At 37.7% G+C, this 20,686-nt stretch overlaps 1 protein-coding gene across 1 annotated transcript in view; it reads left to right on the top strand.

Annotated features, from left to right (window-relative positions):
- PDE11A (phosphodiesterase 11A) overlaps positions 1 to 20,686 on the top strand; it is a 457,660-nt gene that overhangs the window by 245,059 nt on the left and 191,915 nt on the right. The window contains exon 6 of the mRNA XM_037848985.1: positions 5,531 to 5,663. Coding sequence (XP_037704913.1) covers positions 5,531 to 5,663 — 133 coding nt within the window. The remainder of the gene's footprint in view (positions 1 to 5,530; positions 5,664 to 20,686) is intronic.

Here is a 20,686-nt window from a genome sequence, read left to right as displayed (position 1 = left end):
TGAATAATTTCAATCTTTTTAAATTTATTGAGGCTTGTTTTATGTCCCAGCATATGATCTATTCTGGAGAAAGTTCCATGAGCACTAGAAAACTATGTGTATCCTGGTGATTTGGGATGTAATGTCCTGTATATGTCTGTTAAATCTAATTCATTTATCAGATTGTTTAGGTTTTCAATTTCCTTATTGGTCTTCTGTCTGGTTGATCTATCTATAGGAGAGAGTGATGTGTTGAAGTCTCCCACAATTATTGTGGAAACATCAATTGCTTCCTTTAGTTTTTCCAGTGTTTCTCTCATGTATTTTGTGGCGCCTTGATTGGGTGCATAGACATTTACGATTGTTATTTCTTCTTGCTGAATTGCCCCTTTTATTAGTATATAGTGGCCTTCTTTGTCTCTCAAAACATCCCTGCATTTGAAGTCTATTTTATCTGAGATTAATATTGCTACACCTGCTTTCTTTTGGCTGTAGCTTGCATGAAATATTTTTTTCCATCCTTTCACTTTCAGTTTCTTTGTGTCCCTGTGTCTAAGATGAGTCTCTTGTATGCAACATATTGATGGTTCATTTTTTTTGATCCATTCTGCGAATCTATATCTTTTAATTGGGGAGTTTAATCCATTTACATTCAACATTATAACCGTGAAGGCATTTCTTGAATCAGCCATCTTATCCTTTGGTTTATGTTTGTCATATTTTTCCCCTCTCTCTATTAATATCCTTTATTGTACCCATACCGAATCTCTTTAGTACTGAACCTTTCTTCAAGTCTCTCTGTCCTGTCTTTGTTTCTCTGTCTGTAGGGCTCCCTTTAGTATCTCCAGTAGGGCAGGTCTCTTGTTAGCAAATTCTCTCAGCATTTGTTTGTCTGTGAAAAATTTAAGCTCTCCCTCAAATTTGAAGGAAAGCTTTGCTGGATAAAGTATTCTTGGTTGGAAATTTTTCTCACTCAGAATTTTAAATATATCGTGCCACTGCCTTCTCGCCTCCATGGTGGCTGCTGAGTAATCACTACTTAGTCTTATGCTGTTTCCTTTGTATGTGGTGAACTGCTTTTCTCTTGCTGCTTTCAGAACTTGCTCCTTCTCTTCTGTGTTTGACAGTGTGATCAGTATATGTCTCGGAGTGGGTTTATTTGGATTTATTCTATTTGGAGTTCTCTGAGCATTTATGATTTGTGTATTTATGTTGTTTAGAAGATTTGGGAAGTTTTCCCCAACAATTTCTTTGAATACTCTTCCTAGACCTTTACCCTTTTCTTCCCCTTCTGGGACACCAATGAGTCTTATATTTGGACGTTTCATATTATCTATCATATCCCTGAGGTCCATTTCAATTTTTTCAATTTTTTTCCCCATTCTTTCTTTTATGCTTTCATTTTCCATTCTGTCATCTTCCAGGTCACTGATTCGTTGTTCAGCTTCCTCTAGTCTTGTACTATGAGTGTCCAGAATCTTTTTAATTTGGTCAACAGTTTCTTTAATTTCCATAAGATCATCCATTTTTTTATTTAGTCTTGCAATGTCTTCTTTATGCTCTTCTAGGGTCTTCTTGATTTCCTTTGTATCCCGTACTAGGGTCTCATTGTTCATCTTTAGTTCTTTGAGTAGCTGCTCTAGGTGCTGTGTCTCTTCTGGTCTTTTGATTTGGGTGCTTGGGCTTGGGTTATCCATATCGTCTGGTTTTTTCATATGCTTTATAATTTTCTGTTGTTTTTGGCCTCGTGGCATTTGCTGAACTTGATAGGGTTCTTTTAGGATGTGTAGACCAATTGAAGTCCTTATCTCTGATTTATCAGATCTACAACTTCGTGGAGTACACTTTCTCTAACTAACCAGCAGGTGGCGTCCACGAGCTACCTGTTCTCCACAAGCCAGTTCTCCCCTGCTTAGCCTTTTTGGTGAGTGGGGGAGTGAGTCTTGTGGGGTCCAATTGGTGTACCAAGCTTGCGTGTGTAGTTGGTGTTGCCTGCCCTGTATATGGGGCGTGTTTCTGGGCAGTCAGGGAGGGGGGGTGGCTCTAACAATCAAATCTCCCTGGTGATCCTAGAGTTTTAAAGCTGCTGCAATAGTCTAATCCTTCAGTTCAGTCCTGCCACAGTTTGTCTCTGCCACTGACCCACAAGTCCTTGGTATTGGCGTATGGCTCCTGAGACTTGCAAGTGGGCCCCTCTTCCAGGCCGTGCACCCCGGGTCCTCTGTTGAGGGATGACTGTGCTATGTCACAGGTGAGTGCCGTCCCCCCAGGGCAGTTCTGGGCTGCTGGGCTGTGTAGGGAGGCTCCCAGTCTGCTGAAATGATGGCTGAATGGGGCTTTGTTAATTCACACTGCTCTACCTTCCCAACTCTGGGACAATCAGCTGAGGTTGCAGGGAAGGTTAATGTCCATGCCCAGTTTTGTGGTGTGTGCCTGTTATTTGAAGCACTTCCGTCACACTGGGTTGTCTGGGGCAGTTCTGGGCTATGGGGCTGGCGATGGGCAGGAGTGTTTCCTGTCCACCAGGATGATGGCTGTGAGCGGACACCCCCCTTTTCTTGGGAAGTTGTGGTGTTTAGTGAATTTTCTCAGCCACTGGATTATTGCGTTTTGTCTCAGAGCTCTCCTAGTTCTGCTCTTGACTTGACTTGCCCAAATTGCAAGTCTTTGAAGCTTTCTGTATTGGGCTTCTTAGAGTAATTGTTTTAGAAAAAGAAAAAAGGATTAAAAAAAAGAAAAAAAAAAAAAAAGGGCCCTCCTCAGAGATCTAATGGGTTATTGAAATGCTAAGAGACAAAGCAACCAGGGCCATTAAGGAAAGGTCCACAGGGCAGAGAGATCAGCTTTTCTTCGGGATTTGCATATGCGCCTCAGGGCCTGAGCTCGGGCCTGAGCTCTGCCCTTCCCCTTTCTATGTTCACCAGAACTCCAAAAATCCTCCGCTTTTATTTTGGAGTTTTTCGTGTTGTTTTTTTTCTATGCCTGTCTCCTCTCTGCTGGGCTGGCTGCTCTCAGATTCTCTGGTGTCTGGTCTCCGTCTATCTGTGGTTGGAGTTTGGATCAGCAGAATGATTTTCCGATAAGGGCTGCCACTGCAGTTCTCCCTTCTCCTTCCCGGAGCTGACAGCCCCTCCTCCCACGGTACTGAGCCTGGCAGGGAGGGGCGCGGGTCCCCTGGCCGCAAAAACTTACAGATTTCGGTGATCTCAGCAGTTCCACGTTTTCATGAGTGTTGTATGAAGTATGCCCAAAGTCAGATTGCTCTGTGGTGTCCAGTCCACGCAGTTCCTGGCTTTCTACCTACTTTCCTGGAGGAGTAACTAAAACATACAGCTCACCAGTCTGCCATCTTGCCCCGCCTCCAGTTCCATAGTACGTTTTAAACGTAGAAATGATAACATGTTGGATCCTTACATCAGGTGCAAATCATGTTTCTTCCTATATTTGCTTTCACTGCAGCAGAACATAAATTTCATTTCTCACAGTTATAAAATAGCAAAGATAAAATAAAACATGGACTTTTTTTGTTGGTTTATTTGTTTTAGAAAATAAAAGTTTCTTGTTATTTTTAAAGTACTCCATCTTTTTTGCCTGTTTGATTTGGCCACCATCTAAGAACTGCAAGAGTCAGCTTTTTGTTAAAATTTCCATTTTTCCATCTAGAGATACATAGAGAATAAGTTTATATACTATTAATGTTTAATTATGCAGTAAGGGGTGAAGAACATCACAAATATGTGCTGAACTTATAAGACACAGAACAGCAATTATTATGGATGAGATATGGGAGTATTGGTAGATGTCTATACTGCCCACTCATTCATGCATCTGACATGCCAGCTCCCACCATTATCAGGATAGCACAATTTCATACAGGCATAATATTGCATAATAGCAACTATGCATGTATGCTTAGCATTTTGCTTACATATAATATGTTCTAGATTAAAAGCCAATAGAGTTATTGTGATTATGCTGTAGTACAGTTAGTAACATTCCTTGGAACCTGGGATTCCACAGACTGTAATTTGGAAAACATTGCCCTAATTTACTTTCATTCACATACTTTCGGTTATCACCTGCCAAGCTAGAAATCTAACATTCTCCAAGCAAGTTTTCCTTGAGAATGTTAATCTTTACAGTACTCAGTTTTGCACCACAGCTCCTGGCTCTGCCCTCTGGAAGAAAAGATAGAAAGGAGGGAGGAGGCACTCTTACTAGTTCTTACAGCATTTTTGTAAGTTTGATATGAAATTTATAGTGAATGTAGTAACAAGGGAAAGTTCATGAAATCAGTTAACATAAAATTCCTTGCTCACATCAAATATGTATATAATTCAAATTCTTAATGTTAGGGATCCGTTGAGTTAAACCAGACTTTTAAGTGAGATTTTGTAAGTAGGAAATATGCACCCTCCCTTTTTATTATGGTAAGATATGCATAACTTAAAATGTACCATTTTAACCATTTTTTAGTGTACAATTCAGTGGCATTAATTACATTCATAATGTTGTGCTACCGTCACTGCTTTACATTAACAAAACTTTTCATCACCCCCGTTAGAAACTCTGTACTCAATTAGCAGCAACTCTCCATACCCTCTTTTCCCCAGCCCCTGGTGACCTCTAATCTATTTTCTGTCTCTATGAATTTGCCTATTCTAGATACTTTCTATAAGTGGAATCATACAGTATGTGTCCTTTTGTATCTGGCTTATTTCACTTAACATAATGTTTTCAAGGTTCAGCCATGTTATAACATGTATCAGAACTTTGCTCCTTTTTTATGGCGAAATAATACTACATTGCATGGCTATACCACATTTTGTTTATCCATTTGTCTGTCATTGGGTACTTGGATTGTTTCTACCTTTTGGCCAATGTGAACAATGCTGCTATGAACACTGGTGTATGGGTATCTTTTTGAGTCCCTGTTTTCACTTCTTTGGGTGTATGCCTAGGAATCGAATTTCTGGATCATGTAGTAATTCTGTGTGTAACAGAAAATGTACCTTTGTTAAGAAATATACTCTTAGACTTCAAAAATAATTACAGAGTTACTAAAATTACACATAACCTACACATGCTTGTTTTGCTGTGTTTAGGATTTTTTAATTTCTCAGTTTGTTTCTTGATCTTTCCCTATTCTTGGGTTTAATTTTTCCTGGTGGCAAACATCTAGTTTGTTCACTTAAAAGGGTGGCTGAGGAGGCCGGGGAATTTCATTAGACCATTCACTCACTGGTATCCTATTATTAATTTTGGTCATTACCTAGTATCTACTTTTTATCTGCCTGTTTTGAGGCCTAAGTACAACCTAGAGTGGCTCTGTGGATCATAGAGAATCTTTCATCTCTACCTATGTATGTTATTATTTTACATATAGAAGGTAAGTTTTTTTGAAGTAGCTGCTGATAATTGCCTTGCTACTATTCTGTGACCAAAGTCACTTATCCCTTCTTAATGAAGACAGATAATCCTGCAATTAGTATATTTTTATGAAGTTTGCTTTTTCTTTTTTTGCTTACTGCTTGCCTTGGCGTTCTGGCAGTTTCAAAGAAAGCATGGAGAAAACGTCATACTCCGACTGGCTAATCAATAACAGCGTTGCTGAGCTGGTTGCTTCCACAGGCCTTCCAGTGAACATCAGTGACGCCTACCAGGACCCTCGCTTTGATGCGGAGGTAAGAGGTTCTTTGGTTTCTGAAGGCACATTGTCATACTCTTGATGGTCCGCAATAGCAGACAGGGTGCTGTTTGAAGCAAAAAAGGCACACCATCAGGGCATAAGCCCTGAGTTTACCAGCAATTCTTTTACGTCCTTTCCTTATGATCAGATTTTTGGCATTGCCTACCACTGACTGAAAGTTAGGAAAATTCCTATCTCTATCCTGATTTGTGGCAAAATGCCTATCCTTAGTCTGATGCTGTTTCATGATTGGGAACATTTTATATTAAACTATGAAATATTTGATAATAACAATGTATATATAATAGTTATTTCTCTATGGATCATAGAACAAGTATTAAAAAATTGCTCCCAAGAAACAATAAATTGGTTGGTGCCATTGTTTAATGTTAACTATGTAAGAACACTGTGCTGATATACAGAATATATTAAAACAATATAGATTATGACTTGCAGAAGTTTAAATTCTAAGGTAGGATAGAGTATCATGTAGATAAATTCACATAAACGTAAAATCTCTCTATGGATAGATGGATATATAGATAGGTAAAGATAGAGATATTTAAATTTTAAAAATTCAATGTTTCCTATTTTTAATTGCCAAGCTGAGATCTGAAGAGAAACGGGAGTTTTCTTGGTGAAGAAGAGTGGGAAGACATGACTTCCAGGCAAGCCTGAGAGAAGTTGGGGAACTAAGATTAGTTTAATGTGGCTGAAGGGCCATGCTAGAGGAGGCTGGAGAGGGAGGCAGGGTCTAGAGCACCAACACTTTGAAAGCTGTGTTAGGGGGTTTGAGTATTTATCCTGGGCAATGGGGAACCAGTTGTTGAGTTTTAAATGAGGGAGAAGCAGGAATTATCTTTTAGAGAGATTATAGTAACTACAGTACAGAGGATAGATGTGTAATAATGACAACTGAACATATTATCTGTTTACCTCTGGTAAGTGTCATCATCCCCATTTTATAAATATTGAGAGCTGAACCATGACTCTCTAGGTAGACAGTGATTCTGCAGCCCTTACTCTTAATCCTGGCCTGTGCTGCCTCCATTGCCTGGGGTGGGACCTGACTTTGCACAGTGGGGTGGTGGGTGGCCCAATCTAAGTCTAATTTATAATTTCATCTTTACAGATCTCTGCAAGAAAATTTTAAATTCCCAAAACTCATCATCTCTCTCTAGCTGCCTAAAACTCTTCCCTCAGGCTACATCCCCTGTGTGTGTTTCTTACTCCTTCTTCAGGTCTCAGCTTAGACTCTCGTATCTTGGAAATCCTTTCAGGAACTCCCAGTCTGGGTTGGGCCCCTCTCTGCTGTGCTCCCCTAGCCATCTTAACGCTGACCCCCTCTAGCACTCTTCAGTTCTGTACATTAAGTCTGAACTCTGAGTTACCTTCCTGGTGAAAGTACACAATCCAATGTCTTTGTAATTCTCCTCCTGTAAGGAAGAACTCCACCTTGCTTCTGTGATTAGCATGGTGAAAATGGTTTCCACTTGTCAATATTTGTATACTATGGCATTGTGATTGGGTTAGGACTAATTTTATGGAGTTTTGTCTTTTGCTATGTGTCGTTCTTCCTAGATTTTTTTAAAAGAGAGAATACCAAAGAACAAATTTCTATACATATAACGTCATCGAGAAATGCTCTCAGTATTCTGCTATTATATCATTAATGATGAATAAACTGAAATGCTTGCTACACTGAAAAAGAAAATCATTAATTGCTAATTCATTGTTACTAAGTCAACATATTTGATTAGATGTCAAGGGATGATGGTTCTTTTCCAGCTCAAATTAAAGTGCTAAATTTAGTATGAGTTACTGTTATTCAACTCTTAGCTTCAGACCATAAAAAGAGGCAAATTCTGGAGGAGTCAACACATTACACCATTGCTTTTTAAAAAATTGGTTCATAAATCTGTAACAAAATGTGATGAAGTGTGTGCCTATGTAGCCATCACCCCATTTAAGGAAAAGAACATGGTCATTAATTTGAACCCTTGAACCCTTCCCTAATCCCACCTCCTTTCTTTCTCTCACAGAGGTAACCACTATCCTGAATTTTGAACTCATCATTCCTTTGCTTTTCTACATCATTTCATCACATATGTTTCAACCCCTAAATAATATATTATTATATTTTGCATATTTCTGGACTTTATATAAATTGAATTATACTGTAAGTATTCTTCTGTGGGTGTTCTTTTCACTCAACATTATGTTCCTGAATTACACATACATGAAATTCATTCATTTATTTTCACTGCTGCAAAATATTCCATTGTATAAATAAACTTTACTTTATTTATCCACTATAGTGTTGTTGGAAAACAATTTGGATTGTTTTCAGCGTTTGGCTGTTTCATATATAACTGCCAAGGACATTCTTGTACATGTGTCTCAGTGCACACATGCAAGAGGTTTTCTAGAGTCTATACCTAGGAGGGTAACATGCTGGGTTATAGGTTATATGCATCTTTACCTTCATCAGGTAATGAAAAATTCTTGCCTAATCCCTGCTTTTTTTTTCCTTAGAGAATAGCACGTTTAGCAAGCACAATTAATGTCTCAAGAATACTTCTTGCTAATACAATTTGGTGAACTTATATGCCTATGTCTACCACCAGACTCTTACAATATCCCTTCCTGATTAATGATGCAACCATTTTACACTTTTACACACTTACATAACATTTCAATAAGGCAGCCTGTTTTGCTGACCTATAAAAAGAACAATGTGGACTCTCAAGCACAAAGGGCAGCAGTTATTTCTGCGGAATTGGGCATAAAAAGTTCCTGTCCTGATGCAGTGGTTAGAAGCAACAATATCTGAAGACAGTAAACTGTGGTAGGTTAAGCAGTGACATTTAGTGAAATCATTTTCTTCCCTATGATGAAAATGAAGTATGTACCTAGACCATCATTACTTCTTGGCCCTTCCCCCAAATGCTTTCAGTCTGCCACAAGCTAACACTGGATTTTCGATGCAAATCTGAGCACACATTGTACCATTATTTTTATATCTTCGCTTTGCTTGGTCCTGTGATTTAAAATTACCTTAAGTTTCTCTTCTCATGCTGAGAAAAAAAATATTTGGAAAAGAATTAACCAATGCAGATAGAGAAGTGAGGGAGGGAGGGAGAGAGGGGGAAGGAGAGAATTCTGTCTAAACACATATGTCCTACAAATGTATGTGTGTATTTGTTGTGTGGGGTGTGTGTGTGTGTGTGTATGTGTTATGTGGCACAGCAGGGTAAGCACAATTATGTATCTGCTTAGGCTTCCTCCATCCTCAAGTACATTTTGCCTCAGAAACAGACTACAGAGGACAGCCACTGCCCTCCCCCAAGAGGCCAAGAGGCTTGAACCTTGTCCCCACAAAGCCTCCTGTAAGATGGTGTAAATCATAAGATAAAGTCTTAACCACCTTAGATAACTTCTATCACTGAAGTATTAAGTATTTCCCTCAAGATAAAAGAATATTATGACCAAAAATGAAATTGTCACCCTTTCATCCCCCCACTAAAAGTGATTCTAGAATCATTCTAGAGATAAGAGGACACCTTTTAGAGGAACTGTATTTTGTCCTGGAAATGTTTGAGTTCTCTTTTCTTTATTCTGGTACATGGGTTCATATTTTTTTTCCCAGTAATCATACCTGAGTTGTTATTTATCAAAGGTAGAATACAAGGAAGCAACAAAAAAACGGCATCAATTACTAATTGTTGTCTCCACTGAGAAAAATTGTTGCTTTTTTGTTCTCTGCACTGACTTCCCTGAATAGTTTGAGGATGGTTGGCAAGAAAGATAATTTGCGTGGGGAATCTTTTTCAAAGCAGTTCCTATTTTCCTACAGAATTTCTGAACCTAATTCTACCATGCATTTAAATTCGCCAGAAACACTATTCTGAGCACTGGTATCTGTTCTGAATTTCTCAGTGGTTCAGTGGCTGATTCTGGCAACCTGACTTCTCTTTCCGGAGCCTGAAGAAGGACTCCAATTCATCAGGTAGTGCAGTGATCTTGAGAGAACACCCAAAAATGGATTGGTCTATTCCGAAGTTTCATACTATAGATACATCAATTTTTAGTTAATAGAAATCTTAGAGAGTTCTTAGAGCTGAAGTGCCCTGCCTAAGGCCATATGGCTACCTGGAGGTAGAGCAAAGAACAGACTCTGGACCTTCTGATTCCTAATTCAATGCCCTCTCTCTGAGAGTAGGCACAAGCTGCTGAGGGGCTGCTGGGCAGGAGACGTTGCTCCCTTTCTCTCTCACCACACAGATAGCATGAACTTATGGCCCACAGACCTGCTTTTTTTTCCTGTCTGTTCTAATCACTACCTGAATAGCCTTATTTATACTGCTTAATTTGTAATATATAAAGTCATGTATAAACATCTTGTAAACTGTGCAGTCCTGTATAGATATTAGGTGAAGGCATTAGTCTGATTGAGGACTATTTTTCAGTACCAGAGGGGATGATAGTAGCTGGTCCATTTTTTCTAAATGAAGGGGTCTTTACACAGAGCTGCAGACCAACAGATCTTGGATTAAACATGAGCCAGCTTTAATGTCCCCTTCCTCCAGAGACACGGTGGGCAAGGATGAGGAAGGTCTCTAGCCAAAGAGGGAGAGAAGGGTGATTGTTTGCTAACAGTAAAGAAGGGATGGAGGTACTAATCTGATAATCTGTAAGTCTTCAAAAAAAGTCGGGTCTTTCTTTCTCTGGTTACAGGCAGAGCAATAACATGTGTCAGCTGCAAAGATGGCAAGGGCTGGATGCACATCCTGTGGCTGTGGGCTGTCCTGGGGAGATGGCCAGCAGGCCCTCCCTTATAGAGGCCAGAGGGTTGTAGACAGGCTCTTCACAAGAGTCAGTAGGCATGCAGGGGCCAGGTTACCTAGGCACATTGTGGATGATTGGATTTCAGGGTCTGGCTACACTATTCAGTAACTCAGAATCCTTAAATATATAACCAAAAGCCAGTTACACTTGTACGTTTCCAACACAGCACTGATGCCTACATTCATACTACCATATTTGTTAAAGCAACAGTCTCCAAAACCTCTGTGGTTAATATAATAGAAGTCATTTTTGCTCATGTTAAGCCCCAAAAGATTGTTCTTGATAGTGGCAGTGGGATAGGGGTGGGGTCGTTCCCTACTCAGTGAAGTCATTCAAAGACCTAGGTTGATGGAGGCTCTATCTTCTTCATGCAAATTCCCCAGAGTCAAGGGCATTGACACCCAGGAGGCAGATGAGGGAAGAGAGAATGGAGGTTTGGGCACAGAAGGTTTTGTGGGCTAGGCCTGGAAATGGTAACATCAATTCTACTCTCATTGCATTAGCTCTACCCCAGACACTTGGCTACTCCTGGCTATAAGGGAGGCTAAGAAATGTACCCTAGTGAGGTACTTAGGAAGGGGAAATGGGTATGGTGACCAGTTAGTGATTCCCAGTTATATTCATCACCGTTATAGCTAAGATGCGTCATAAGTTTCAACTACTTTAGGAGACAGTCTAGTGATTCTTATTGCAGAGAGTGAGGCCTCAGTGAAGTTGTTGTCCTAGGGACCTGTAGCAAGACTGGGAGGTAGCTGGATGTGAAGGAATGAGCCTGGATTATAAATTTGGATTCCAACCCAAGCCCCATCAATTATAGGTTGTAAGAGCCTGGACAAATCAACCTCTTTGAGCCTTACTTTCCTGATCTGAAAAGCGGGGATATTATTACCCCTGCCTAGTGACTGTAAGTATTATAACTATTCAATGAGATAATGGGTGTAAAGCATCTGGCCCAGTACCTAACACATAGTAGATGCTCAATAAATGGTAGCTTTTATTATTGTGTCTATGTTGCAGTTAAATGGAATTGTTCAGCAGCACATTATGAATGAACTGCCAGTAGACCAATAGACCATCTTGTGGATTCTTGAGATCTCTGTCCGCTGGTGCCAACCCCAATACATCCACTCATGTGCTTTTTGTAATTTCTTCTCCAATTTGGACTAATATAGTATGTTGTAAATTTGGGGGTTCCTTATGCCAGCGGCTATTTTCTGTTAATAATAGATAATTTACTCTATTAAGGATTGCTTTGGTATATGGTTAAAGTGTGTAGGTAAACAAGATTTCCAATTTCAGTGTCCTTTCCACCAAGTAATAACTGCTGGGAAGTCCTCAGAAATTCTGCCCAAAGATATGAAGCAAGAGAATGACCCTTATTTTGAAATCTCACTTTTGCAAGTGTTGGTCTTCCCTTTGATATAAGTTACAAAAAAAAAATCTTTAATATGACATAAACTCCATCCCAGGTGCTGTCAGGCCCTTGCTGAGAGGGTTATGGGGCAAGTAATCATAGTTGGCCACCTGCTGGGTATTCTCTTTATGATTGTATTACATATTTAATGGAGTTTCCCCCTTGTGGTGAACAGAGCAGATTTAGCAGGCAAGCCATAGTGATTATTTGCCCTCTGTCTGCCTGCATGAGCTGACTCATAAGAGTGACACCTGCTGAGCTTGATAGTGTGCATTGATTTAAAGCCAAATCCCTTGGTTTATGGGGGAGGGGGAGGAATTATGACAGAATGGCATAAGATAGTCACAGAGCCAAAACCAAGTTTCTAAGCTTTAAGTTCTGCAACCTTATGAAGGTCACTATGTGTTTGTTCTGTTGTAAGACACTCAATGTGACTCTTAAAAAGAATGGAAGACAGAAAAGATCTACTAAATATAATTGACTCTCCCTCATATTCATGGGTTATCATGTTAGTGGACTTTTTAGTTTTATCAGTTGTTTGCTCCTTGGGAAGGGGGTGTTTTTGCTTGTCTCTGAAGACAATGAAAGACTATATATCAGTTTTCTATTGCTGAGTAACAAACTAACGCAAACTTAACAGCTTAAAACAATGCCCATTTATGATCTTGAAGTTTCTGTAGGACACAGTTCTAGACATGGCATGGGATCAGGGTCTCACAAGCTGAAATCAAAGTGCTGGCCATGCTGTGCTGATCTATCCGCAGCAACTAGAACAGTGTTTAGTACATAAAAGGCATTATAGTTGAATATTGTTCAATATTTTTGACTATATTATCTACGTATTATTTACAAATACATTATATATTATTGAATATATTGTATATTAATGAATAATATGTTATATATTGTGGGAAAAAGGTCAAGAAGTACTTATACCAAACTGTTAATAGTTGCCATCTATAGAGATGGCAAGATTAGAACTTTTGATTTTTTTTGCTTTAAATCATTCACAAGTATTTATATTATTTTTATAATCAAGCAGAATTATAAAGATATTTAAAATTTTTACACCCATTGTACATATTACGTGAAATTATATTTCACCAAGATATTGTGAGCCCTCTGAAACTATAAACGATTACGCAAAACCAGGATTGAAATAATGCAAGGTCTAAGCAGATTAACTTACCTTGCTGTACATTTGGGAAATGTAAATGGATCCTAATCTGTTGCATTTGCCTGTATGGAGGGTTGCTTGGATTGTATTCTAAGAATTTTGTCTTTAAGACTGGCCCAACAGCAGGTACATAAACTGTATTTGCAAATTTGCAGATTGACCTGCCATTGTATTAGGTGGCTTCTTGGAGTGCATAGTCTACAAATATCTTTGCCATAAAACAATTATTCTGGCCCTGCTTTAGTTGACATTGTGCTAATGAATTCAATTCTCAATAATTAGGTGCACTCTAGTACATCATCTGTGAAGCTGTCTGCCGTTCTTTTCATGTTAGATTCAAAACAACACATCAAAACAAATACACTAATGCAAAACAAGCCATTATTTAGTCAATAAAAGGTATTATAGTCTTTTGCTTCATTTAGTATTTCCATTTGTATAGTTATGGAAAGGATTTTCAGAGCTATCATATGTAGATTTTGTTTTTTACTTGCAATAGGAATAAACACTTGTACTCCTTACTTAAATGGGAAAGTTTCAGTGAGAAAAATGGCAGAAAATTAAAAAGTAGGGCAGGACTTTTGGATGCGGGGATTTGGTGATCCAGGTATTTGTTACAAATTCTGGAGCAATGGGAGACCCTCTGGCACCTAGTTACACAGTTAAAGCTAAGGTGTCATGACTGTCCTCTGTAGCTATTCTGTCCCATGCAGTTCTTTCATATGAAGTTCTTTCTGGCTTTTTTTAAAAAGCTTTGTAGACAACTCAATAGTACTTACCCTCTTCATGTAGCACTTAAGGGTAATGGGGCTTGAGGCTCTGAGATCCTCTGCCTTAAAACATTAAAGCCCATTTCACCTGTCAGATCTTCGTAGTGAAGCACTCCTGCAATCTGGATGCTGACTGATAGCCCTGTAGGACAGTTCATTCCCTATTCTTTGTGGTACCTTCTGGTCTATCAGTTATGGTTCTATTACAAAGGAAAATGTGCAAAATTGAAACCATTAAGGGATAAAGCTCTGTGGATCTGCTGAAGTGCATTTACTGTTATTGGTAAACCTTGCTAAGTCACTGATGCTTAGTGTAAGTCAGTTTGAGATCCTTTCCTGAGAACAGGGTTTGGTAGGGAAGATTGAGCAGTGAACATAATTCCAGATGACAGGAGGGGAAGGCCAGGGAGAAAAGTATTATTAAGACTTAAGATATAGAATGGGGTGGCTGTGGGTGGTGAAGACAATATAGGTCCTGCAGTTGTAAGATTGTGCTACATAGGCAGTGGAGACAATGCCTCACCTATAAGCACAAATATCACTTTATGTTTTAGGAGTGCTTTTGTCAGGAATGTGAGGAGCAATGGGAGACCCACTGGAATTTGTAGGCAGTGTCCTAGTAGTTTTTAGTATTGCTCCTATGTGCAGGTAAGTAAATCCAAAAGAAACTGCATCTGTATTGTTATTTCAGGGAAATCAAGGGGCTGACTCTCTGACATCTCCTCCATCAGCTTACCCTAGTGCCAGAATTTGTCACCAATAGATTGAACTTTGGTAGTTAAAGTATTGCTTTCAGGTTACAGTTAAAGTTGTAGATGTATTTCTAGGGAAAGGAAACACATTGCACATTAATGGATAGTATTACATTATCACCAATTCATTTAACATTTCCTTACCTTTGAGAGGCTGGTACATATGGCAAGTATGTTTTGATGGCTCCAAAAGCTAAACCATCTCTAATTAGATCCATTAGCTGAAAAGGCCCAGTGAGAACACAGATTAGGCAAACACTTTAAGGAGACACATCTTTAATTGGAAATAACTAAGGACTCCCATAGGCAAACAACTCAAAGGGAACTGTTGTGAATATAGTTTTTCCAGCATTTTCCAGTGTATATAATATGTATTAGTACACCCACAGAAACCCACACATTTGTATAAACTATTATCACTTGATGTGTTAGGCATTTTCCATGACAATAAGCAGTCTTCTTTAGTATGATTTTAATATGCATAGTATTCTATTGTATGGATGTGCCATGATTTACTTAACTTACTCTCTCCAGTTGAATATTCATATGATTTCTAATATATCACCATCATCAATAATGTTATGGTCCACAGCTTTTTATGTAAATTTTTGTGCATAACTTTGATAATTATCTTAGGGTAAATTTGTAGACTTGAAATTGATAGCTCAGAAGGTATTTATACTTTTCAGTCTCCTGATACACAGTGATAAATTTGTTTATATGAAGGTCATAGCTATGTGTTCACACATTAGACAAAGCCTTGAGGTTAAGAGCTTGAGATTTGGAGTCCTTTTCCATCCCTGCCACTGACCCTACTTTCTCTCAGCCCTACACATTGTATTTCCCAAGGTTTAGTTCTTAGTAGTTTTTGTCTTTTTGTTGGACAAGTTCTCTCTTGGTATTTTTACTCACTCAGTTAACACCAGAGTACTGATGATGACTCAAGATTAGTATTTCCAGCCCTGTCCTTATTTCCTGTTGCCATCTCAATTGTAATTGTGGTCAGCTTGAACTCAGTATTGGTTTCCCTCAAGCTTCCTGTTCCTTCCCTCAAGGAACTCCGCCACCTTTAGTCAAACTAGAAACTTCAATGTTATCATCCATAGGGATGGGGGAGCACCTATCGCCAACCTTCCCAGAATAAAGCATTCTTTTGGGGAACTGCAATAATTTAAAAATGATGTGTAACAAAACTCATTTATTTTCATGGGGAATAGCCTAAAGCCTGTTTTTATCTAGCTCTGGAACTGTGTCTCTTTGTCTCTCTCACTGCATGCTCCCTTTCTTCCTGCCCTCTGTGACATCTTCCCTCAGCTGCTTTGGATTAGACAGGGGCTATGGTTGTCCCGGAGTTGGAAGAGACATTGCTCTACTTCTCAGTGTTGGCTCACAAGCACAGACAACAGTGTGTGTCTCTCCCTCAGCAAAACAAAACAGTCAAACCATTCTTGTGATGCTGTGGTTAGCCCAAGTCTATAGATTATACCCTTGAAGCTCTGTAAAATCTGATTCTTCCTCTTCATGCTCACTGACATTGCTGAAATTCAGACTCCATCCTTAGGGAGAGGCAGAAAACCACTCTTTTCTTTTGGATGATAACTTTGATGGATGTGTTTGTTATTGTCTGGCTTCCTTTGAACCAATGTCTCCTCATTCAAGGCAGTTTATCTCTCTAACTCTCATCTGATAAGAGAGGATGATAAAAGTACCTACCTCATAGGGTTGTTTAAAAAGTGTATGAAATAATGCTGTACAGGGCACCTGATTTATAGTGAACATCCAATAAATGTTATCATCATTGTCACAGTAATTGTCATCTTTGAAGACCCAGTTTAAAGGGTCTGAAAATGTTCCTGATTTCTCTAAACAAAGTCAGTTGCTGGCTTTTCTACAGTGTTTTGAACATTCTCTACTTGGACACATCTATTTTATTTTAACTCTTTCTATCTTTACTGGATTATGAGCTCCTCAAGAGCCATGACTATTTGAATTCTATTTTTTAGCTTCAATACCCAGCAATGCATCTAGTACATAGGAGGTGGTAAATAAATTTCTGCTGCAAGAGGGCACTGGATGAATGCTAAATACTCATTTTTTTAAAATTAGAATTCTCAAAAATCATCAGTGTAATTCACTATATTAATAAACTGAAACAGAAAAATACATGATTAAAAGGCATAAGAACTGAGGAATAAAATGGCATGATGATGTGTATAGAAAATCCAAAATATTCTACAGGTATCATATTAAAATTAATAATTGAATTTATCAAGACTGATGGATACAAGTTCAATATAGAAAATCAATTACCTCTCTATACACAAATTAAAAACATTAGAAAATGAAATAATACCATTGTAATAACATGAACTTTTTAAACACCTATGTACAAATATAACAAATTATGTTTAATACCTCTACATAGAAAATTATAAAACTTTGCTGAGAGTAATTTGAAAAACAAAGAAATTGATGGATGTTTATGGATTGAACGATTCAATTTTGCAAAGATGTCAGTCCACCTCCCAAACTGATCTGTAGAGTCAATGCAATCCTAATCAGAATCCCAATAGTGTATGTATCTGTGTGTTCATGCATGTGTGTGTGTAAATGGCAAGTTGATTCTAAAATTTATATAGAAATGCCAAGGGCCATAAATGTCCAAGACAGTATTTAAGAAGGAGGACAAAATTGAAGGATTTACACTATCAGACGGCAAGACTTATTATAAAATTATAGTATTTAAGACAGTATAGAATTGGCATAAGAATAGACACATAGATCAGTGGGATAGAATAGAGAGTAAAGAAATAGAGCCACACTTATATGGACACGTGATTAATGACAAAGGTGGTAGTGCAGTATGGTAGAGAAAAGGTATTTTTTCCCAAAAATAGTGCTGGGTCGATTTTGGCTATCCATTAAAAAAAGGAAGAAGAAGGAGAAGTTTGACTCTCATCTCACATTATATACAAAAAATCATTTTGTATATAAGTTCTAACTAAAGTAGTTAGGCAAGAAAAAGAAAGAAAGGGCATCCAAATTGGAAAGAAAATAAAACCTCCACTATTTGCAGATGATATGATCCTATATATAGAAAGTCCTTAAAAATCTACAGTGACGCTACTAGGGCTAATAAACAAGTTCAGCAAAGAGGTGGGATGTGAGATCAACAAGCAAAAATCTGCAGTGTTTCTATACACTACTAATGAGCAGTCTGAAGAGAAAATTTTAAAAATTCCATTTACAATAACAGGCAAAAGAATGAAATGTCTAGGAATCAATTTAACCAAGGATGTAAACGACTTGTATACTGAAAACTACAAAACATTGCTAAAAGAAATCAAAGAAGACCTAAGAAATCAAATGTGCATGATTGGATGACTAAATATCATTAAAATGTCACTTCTACCCAAATTGACTTACAGATTCAATGCAATCCCAATCAGTATTCCAACAGCCTTGCAGAAATGGAAAAGTCAATTATCAAATTCACTTGGAAGGGTAAAGGACCCTGAATAGCCAAAAACATTTTGAAAAAGAAGAATTAAGTCCTTTAAAGTCAGGACTCACACTTCATGACTTTAAAGCATATTACAAAGCTACAGTGGTCAAAACAACATGGTACTGACATAAAGATAGATATAATGACCAATGGAATCAAATTGAGAGTTCAGAAATAGACCTTCACATCTATGGCCAATTTATATTTGACCAGGCTGCCAAGTCTACTCAACTGGAACACAATACTCTCTTCAACAAATGGTGCTGGGAGAAATGGATATCTATATGCAAAGGAATGACTGGCGATGCCTCTCTCATACCTTACACAAAAATTAACTCAAAACAAATCAAGACCTAAATGTAAGAATCAGTACCATAAAACTCCTAGAAGAAATGTAGGAAAGCATCTTCAAGATCTTGTGGTAGGTAATGGTTTCTTAGACTTTATACCCAAAGCACAAGCAATGAAAGAAAAATTAATAAATTGGACCTCCTCAAAATTAATAACTCTTGTGTTTCAAAGGACATTGTCAAGAAAATGAAAAGGCAAACTACTCAATGGGAAAAAATACTTGGAAACCACATATCTGATAAGGTTTTAATTTCCAGAGTGTGTAAAGAAATCCTACAACTCAACAGTAAAAAGACAAATAACTCAATTAAAAGATGGGCAAAATACTTGGATATTTTTCCAAAAAGGTTATAATACAAAGGACTACAAGGCACATGAAGATGTTCAAAATCACTAGCTGTTAGAGAAATGCAAGTCAAAGCCACAAAGAAACATTTCACACCCACTAGAATGGCCTCTATTAAAAAGACTGAAAACTACAAATATTGAAGAGGACGTGGAGAAATAGGAACACTTATTTACTGCTGGTGGGAATGTAAAATGGTGCAGCTGCTGTGGAAGACAGTTTTGCAGTTCCTTAGGAAGCAAAATATAGAATTGCCATATGATCCAGCAATCCTGCTACTCGGTATGTATACCTAGAAGAACTGAAAGCAGGGACTCGAACAGACATTTATTTGCACGCCAATGTTCATAGCAGCATTATTCACAATTGTCAAAAGATGGAAGCAACCCAAGTGTCCATCAACCGATGATTGGCTGAACAAAATATGGTGTATACATATGATGGAATATTTTTCAGCTATAAGAAGGAGTGAAGTCCTGAGGCATACAACAACATGGATGAACCTTGAGAACATTATGTTGAGTGAAATAAGTCAGACACAAAAAAAGACAAATATGGTATGATCTCCCTGATATGAACTAATTATAGCAAACAAACTCATAGAGTTAGAATCTAGAATATAGGTTACCAAGAAATAGAATGGGGTAGAAAATGGGGAGTTGATGCTTAATTTGTGTAGAATTATGATTTAGGCTGATTGTAAATGTTTGGAAATGGATAGTGGTGATGGTAGCATATTCTTGTTAATGTAATTAACAGTATTGAATTATGTTGGTTAGTATGGTTGAAAGGGGAGGTTTTGGGTCCTGTATGTTAATAGAGGGAAAGTTAGAAGTGAACCCTGTTGTGGATATTGGACTAGTACAACTATGAGAATGTTCTTTCATGAATTAAAACAGATGTACAACACTATTACAAGGTTTTAATAATAGAGTGTTATATGGGAAAAATACACCTAATGTAAACTATGTACTATAGTTGAAAGTAACATTTTAATATTCTTTCTTCTATTGTAACAAAGGTGCCACAATAATACAAAGTGTCAACAATAGGGGGGTATACGGAAACATTGTATTTTTTATATGACCTTTCTGTAAACCTACGACTTCTCTAATTTAAAAAAAAAAAATTTAAAGAAAACATTGTGCTAACTGAAAAAAATCAGACACAAAGTGCTACATATTGTATGATTCCGTTTATATACAGTGTAAAAATAAATCTATTGGGAGGAGGGAAGGACATGGAAGTGACTTCTAGGGTGACGATAACCTTTTTTTTTGATCTAGGTGATGGCTACATGAGTATGCTCACTATGTGAAAATTCATTGTGCTATTTACTTATGAGTTTTTCACTTTCCTGAATGAAAATGCAAAAAGTATTTAAAAAGAAACTAACATACTGGTAATCAAGAATAGAAAACATCTGGAAAATTAATTACCAAAGAAGAAAACTATAAAGGAAAGATATCCAAATATAAAACTTAGGAGTGTAAATTAAGTTTAAATTTCAGATTTTTATAAATGTAGTTCTTCTACAATGAACATTTTTAAATATCTTTTTAGCTCAGTAGCCATGATCCAAAACCTTGATATCCTTTTTTTCTCCTATAGTACTGGGATAACAGGTTGACCTTTCTCACTGGAAACCAAGGTCATATTAACTTACTCAGACCCTTTCTGTGTTAGTAGGTTCTATCCAACAGTTCACATATGGACTATTATTTTTAATATTAAGTGGAGCTTGTTACTGAATGATGTTTCATGCTGATATTTATGCCTTCATATTTTAAATCTATCATCTCCTGAAAAATCTATGAGGATTCAGAAAGAAGATCTTGGTACCTCTATATTTGTC

Source organism: Choloepus didactylus, chromosome 9 (genome assembly GCF_015220235.1).
Source record: "Choloepus didactylus isolate mChoDid1 chromosome 9, mChoDid1.pri, whole genome shotgun sequence".
NCBI classification, from domain to species: Eukaryota; Metazoa; Chordata; class Mammalia; order Pilosa; family Megalonychidae; genus Choloepus; species Choloepus didactylus.
The sequence above is the reverse complement of the archived record's forward strand: the minus strand, read 5'-3'. Positions and strand labels throughout refer to the sequence as shown.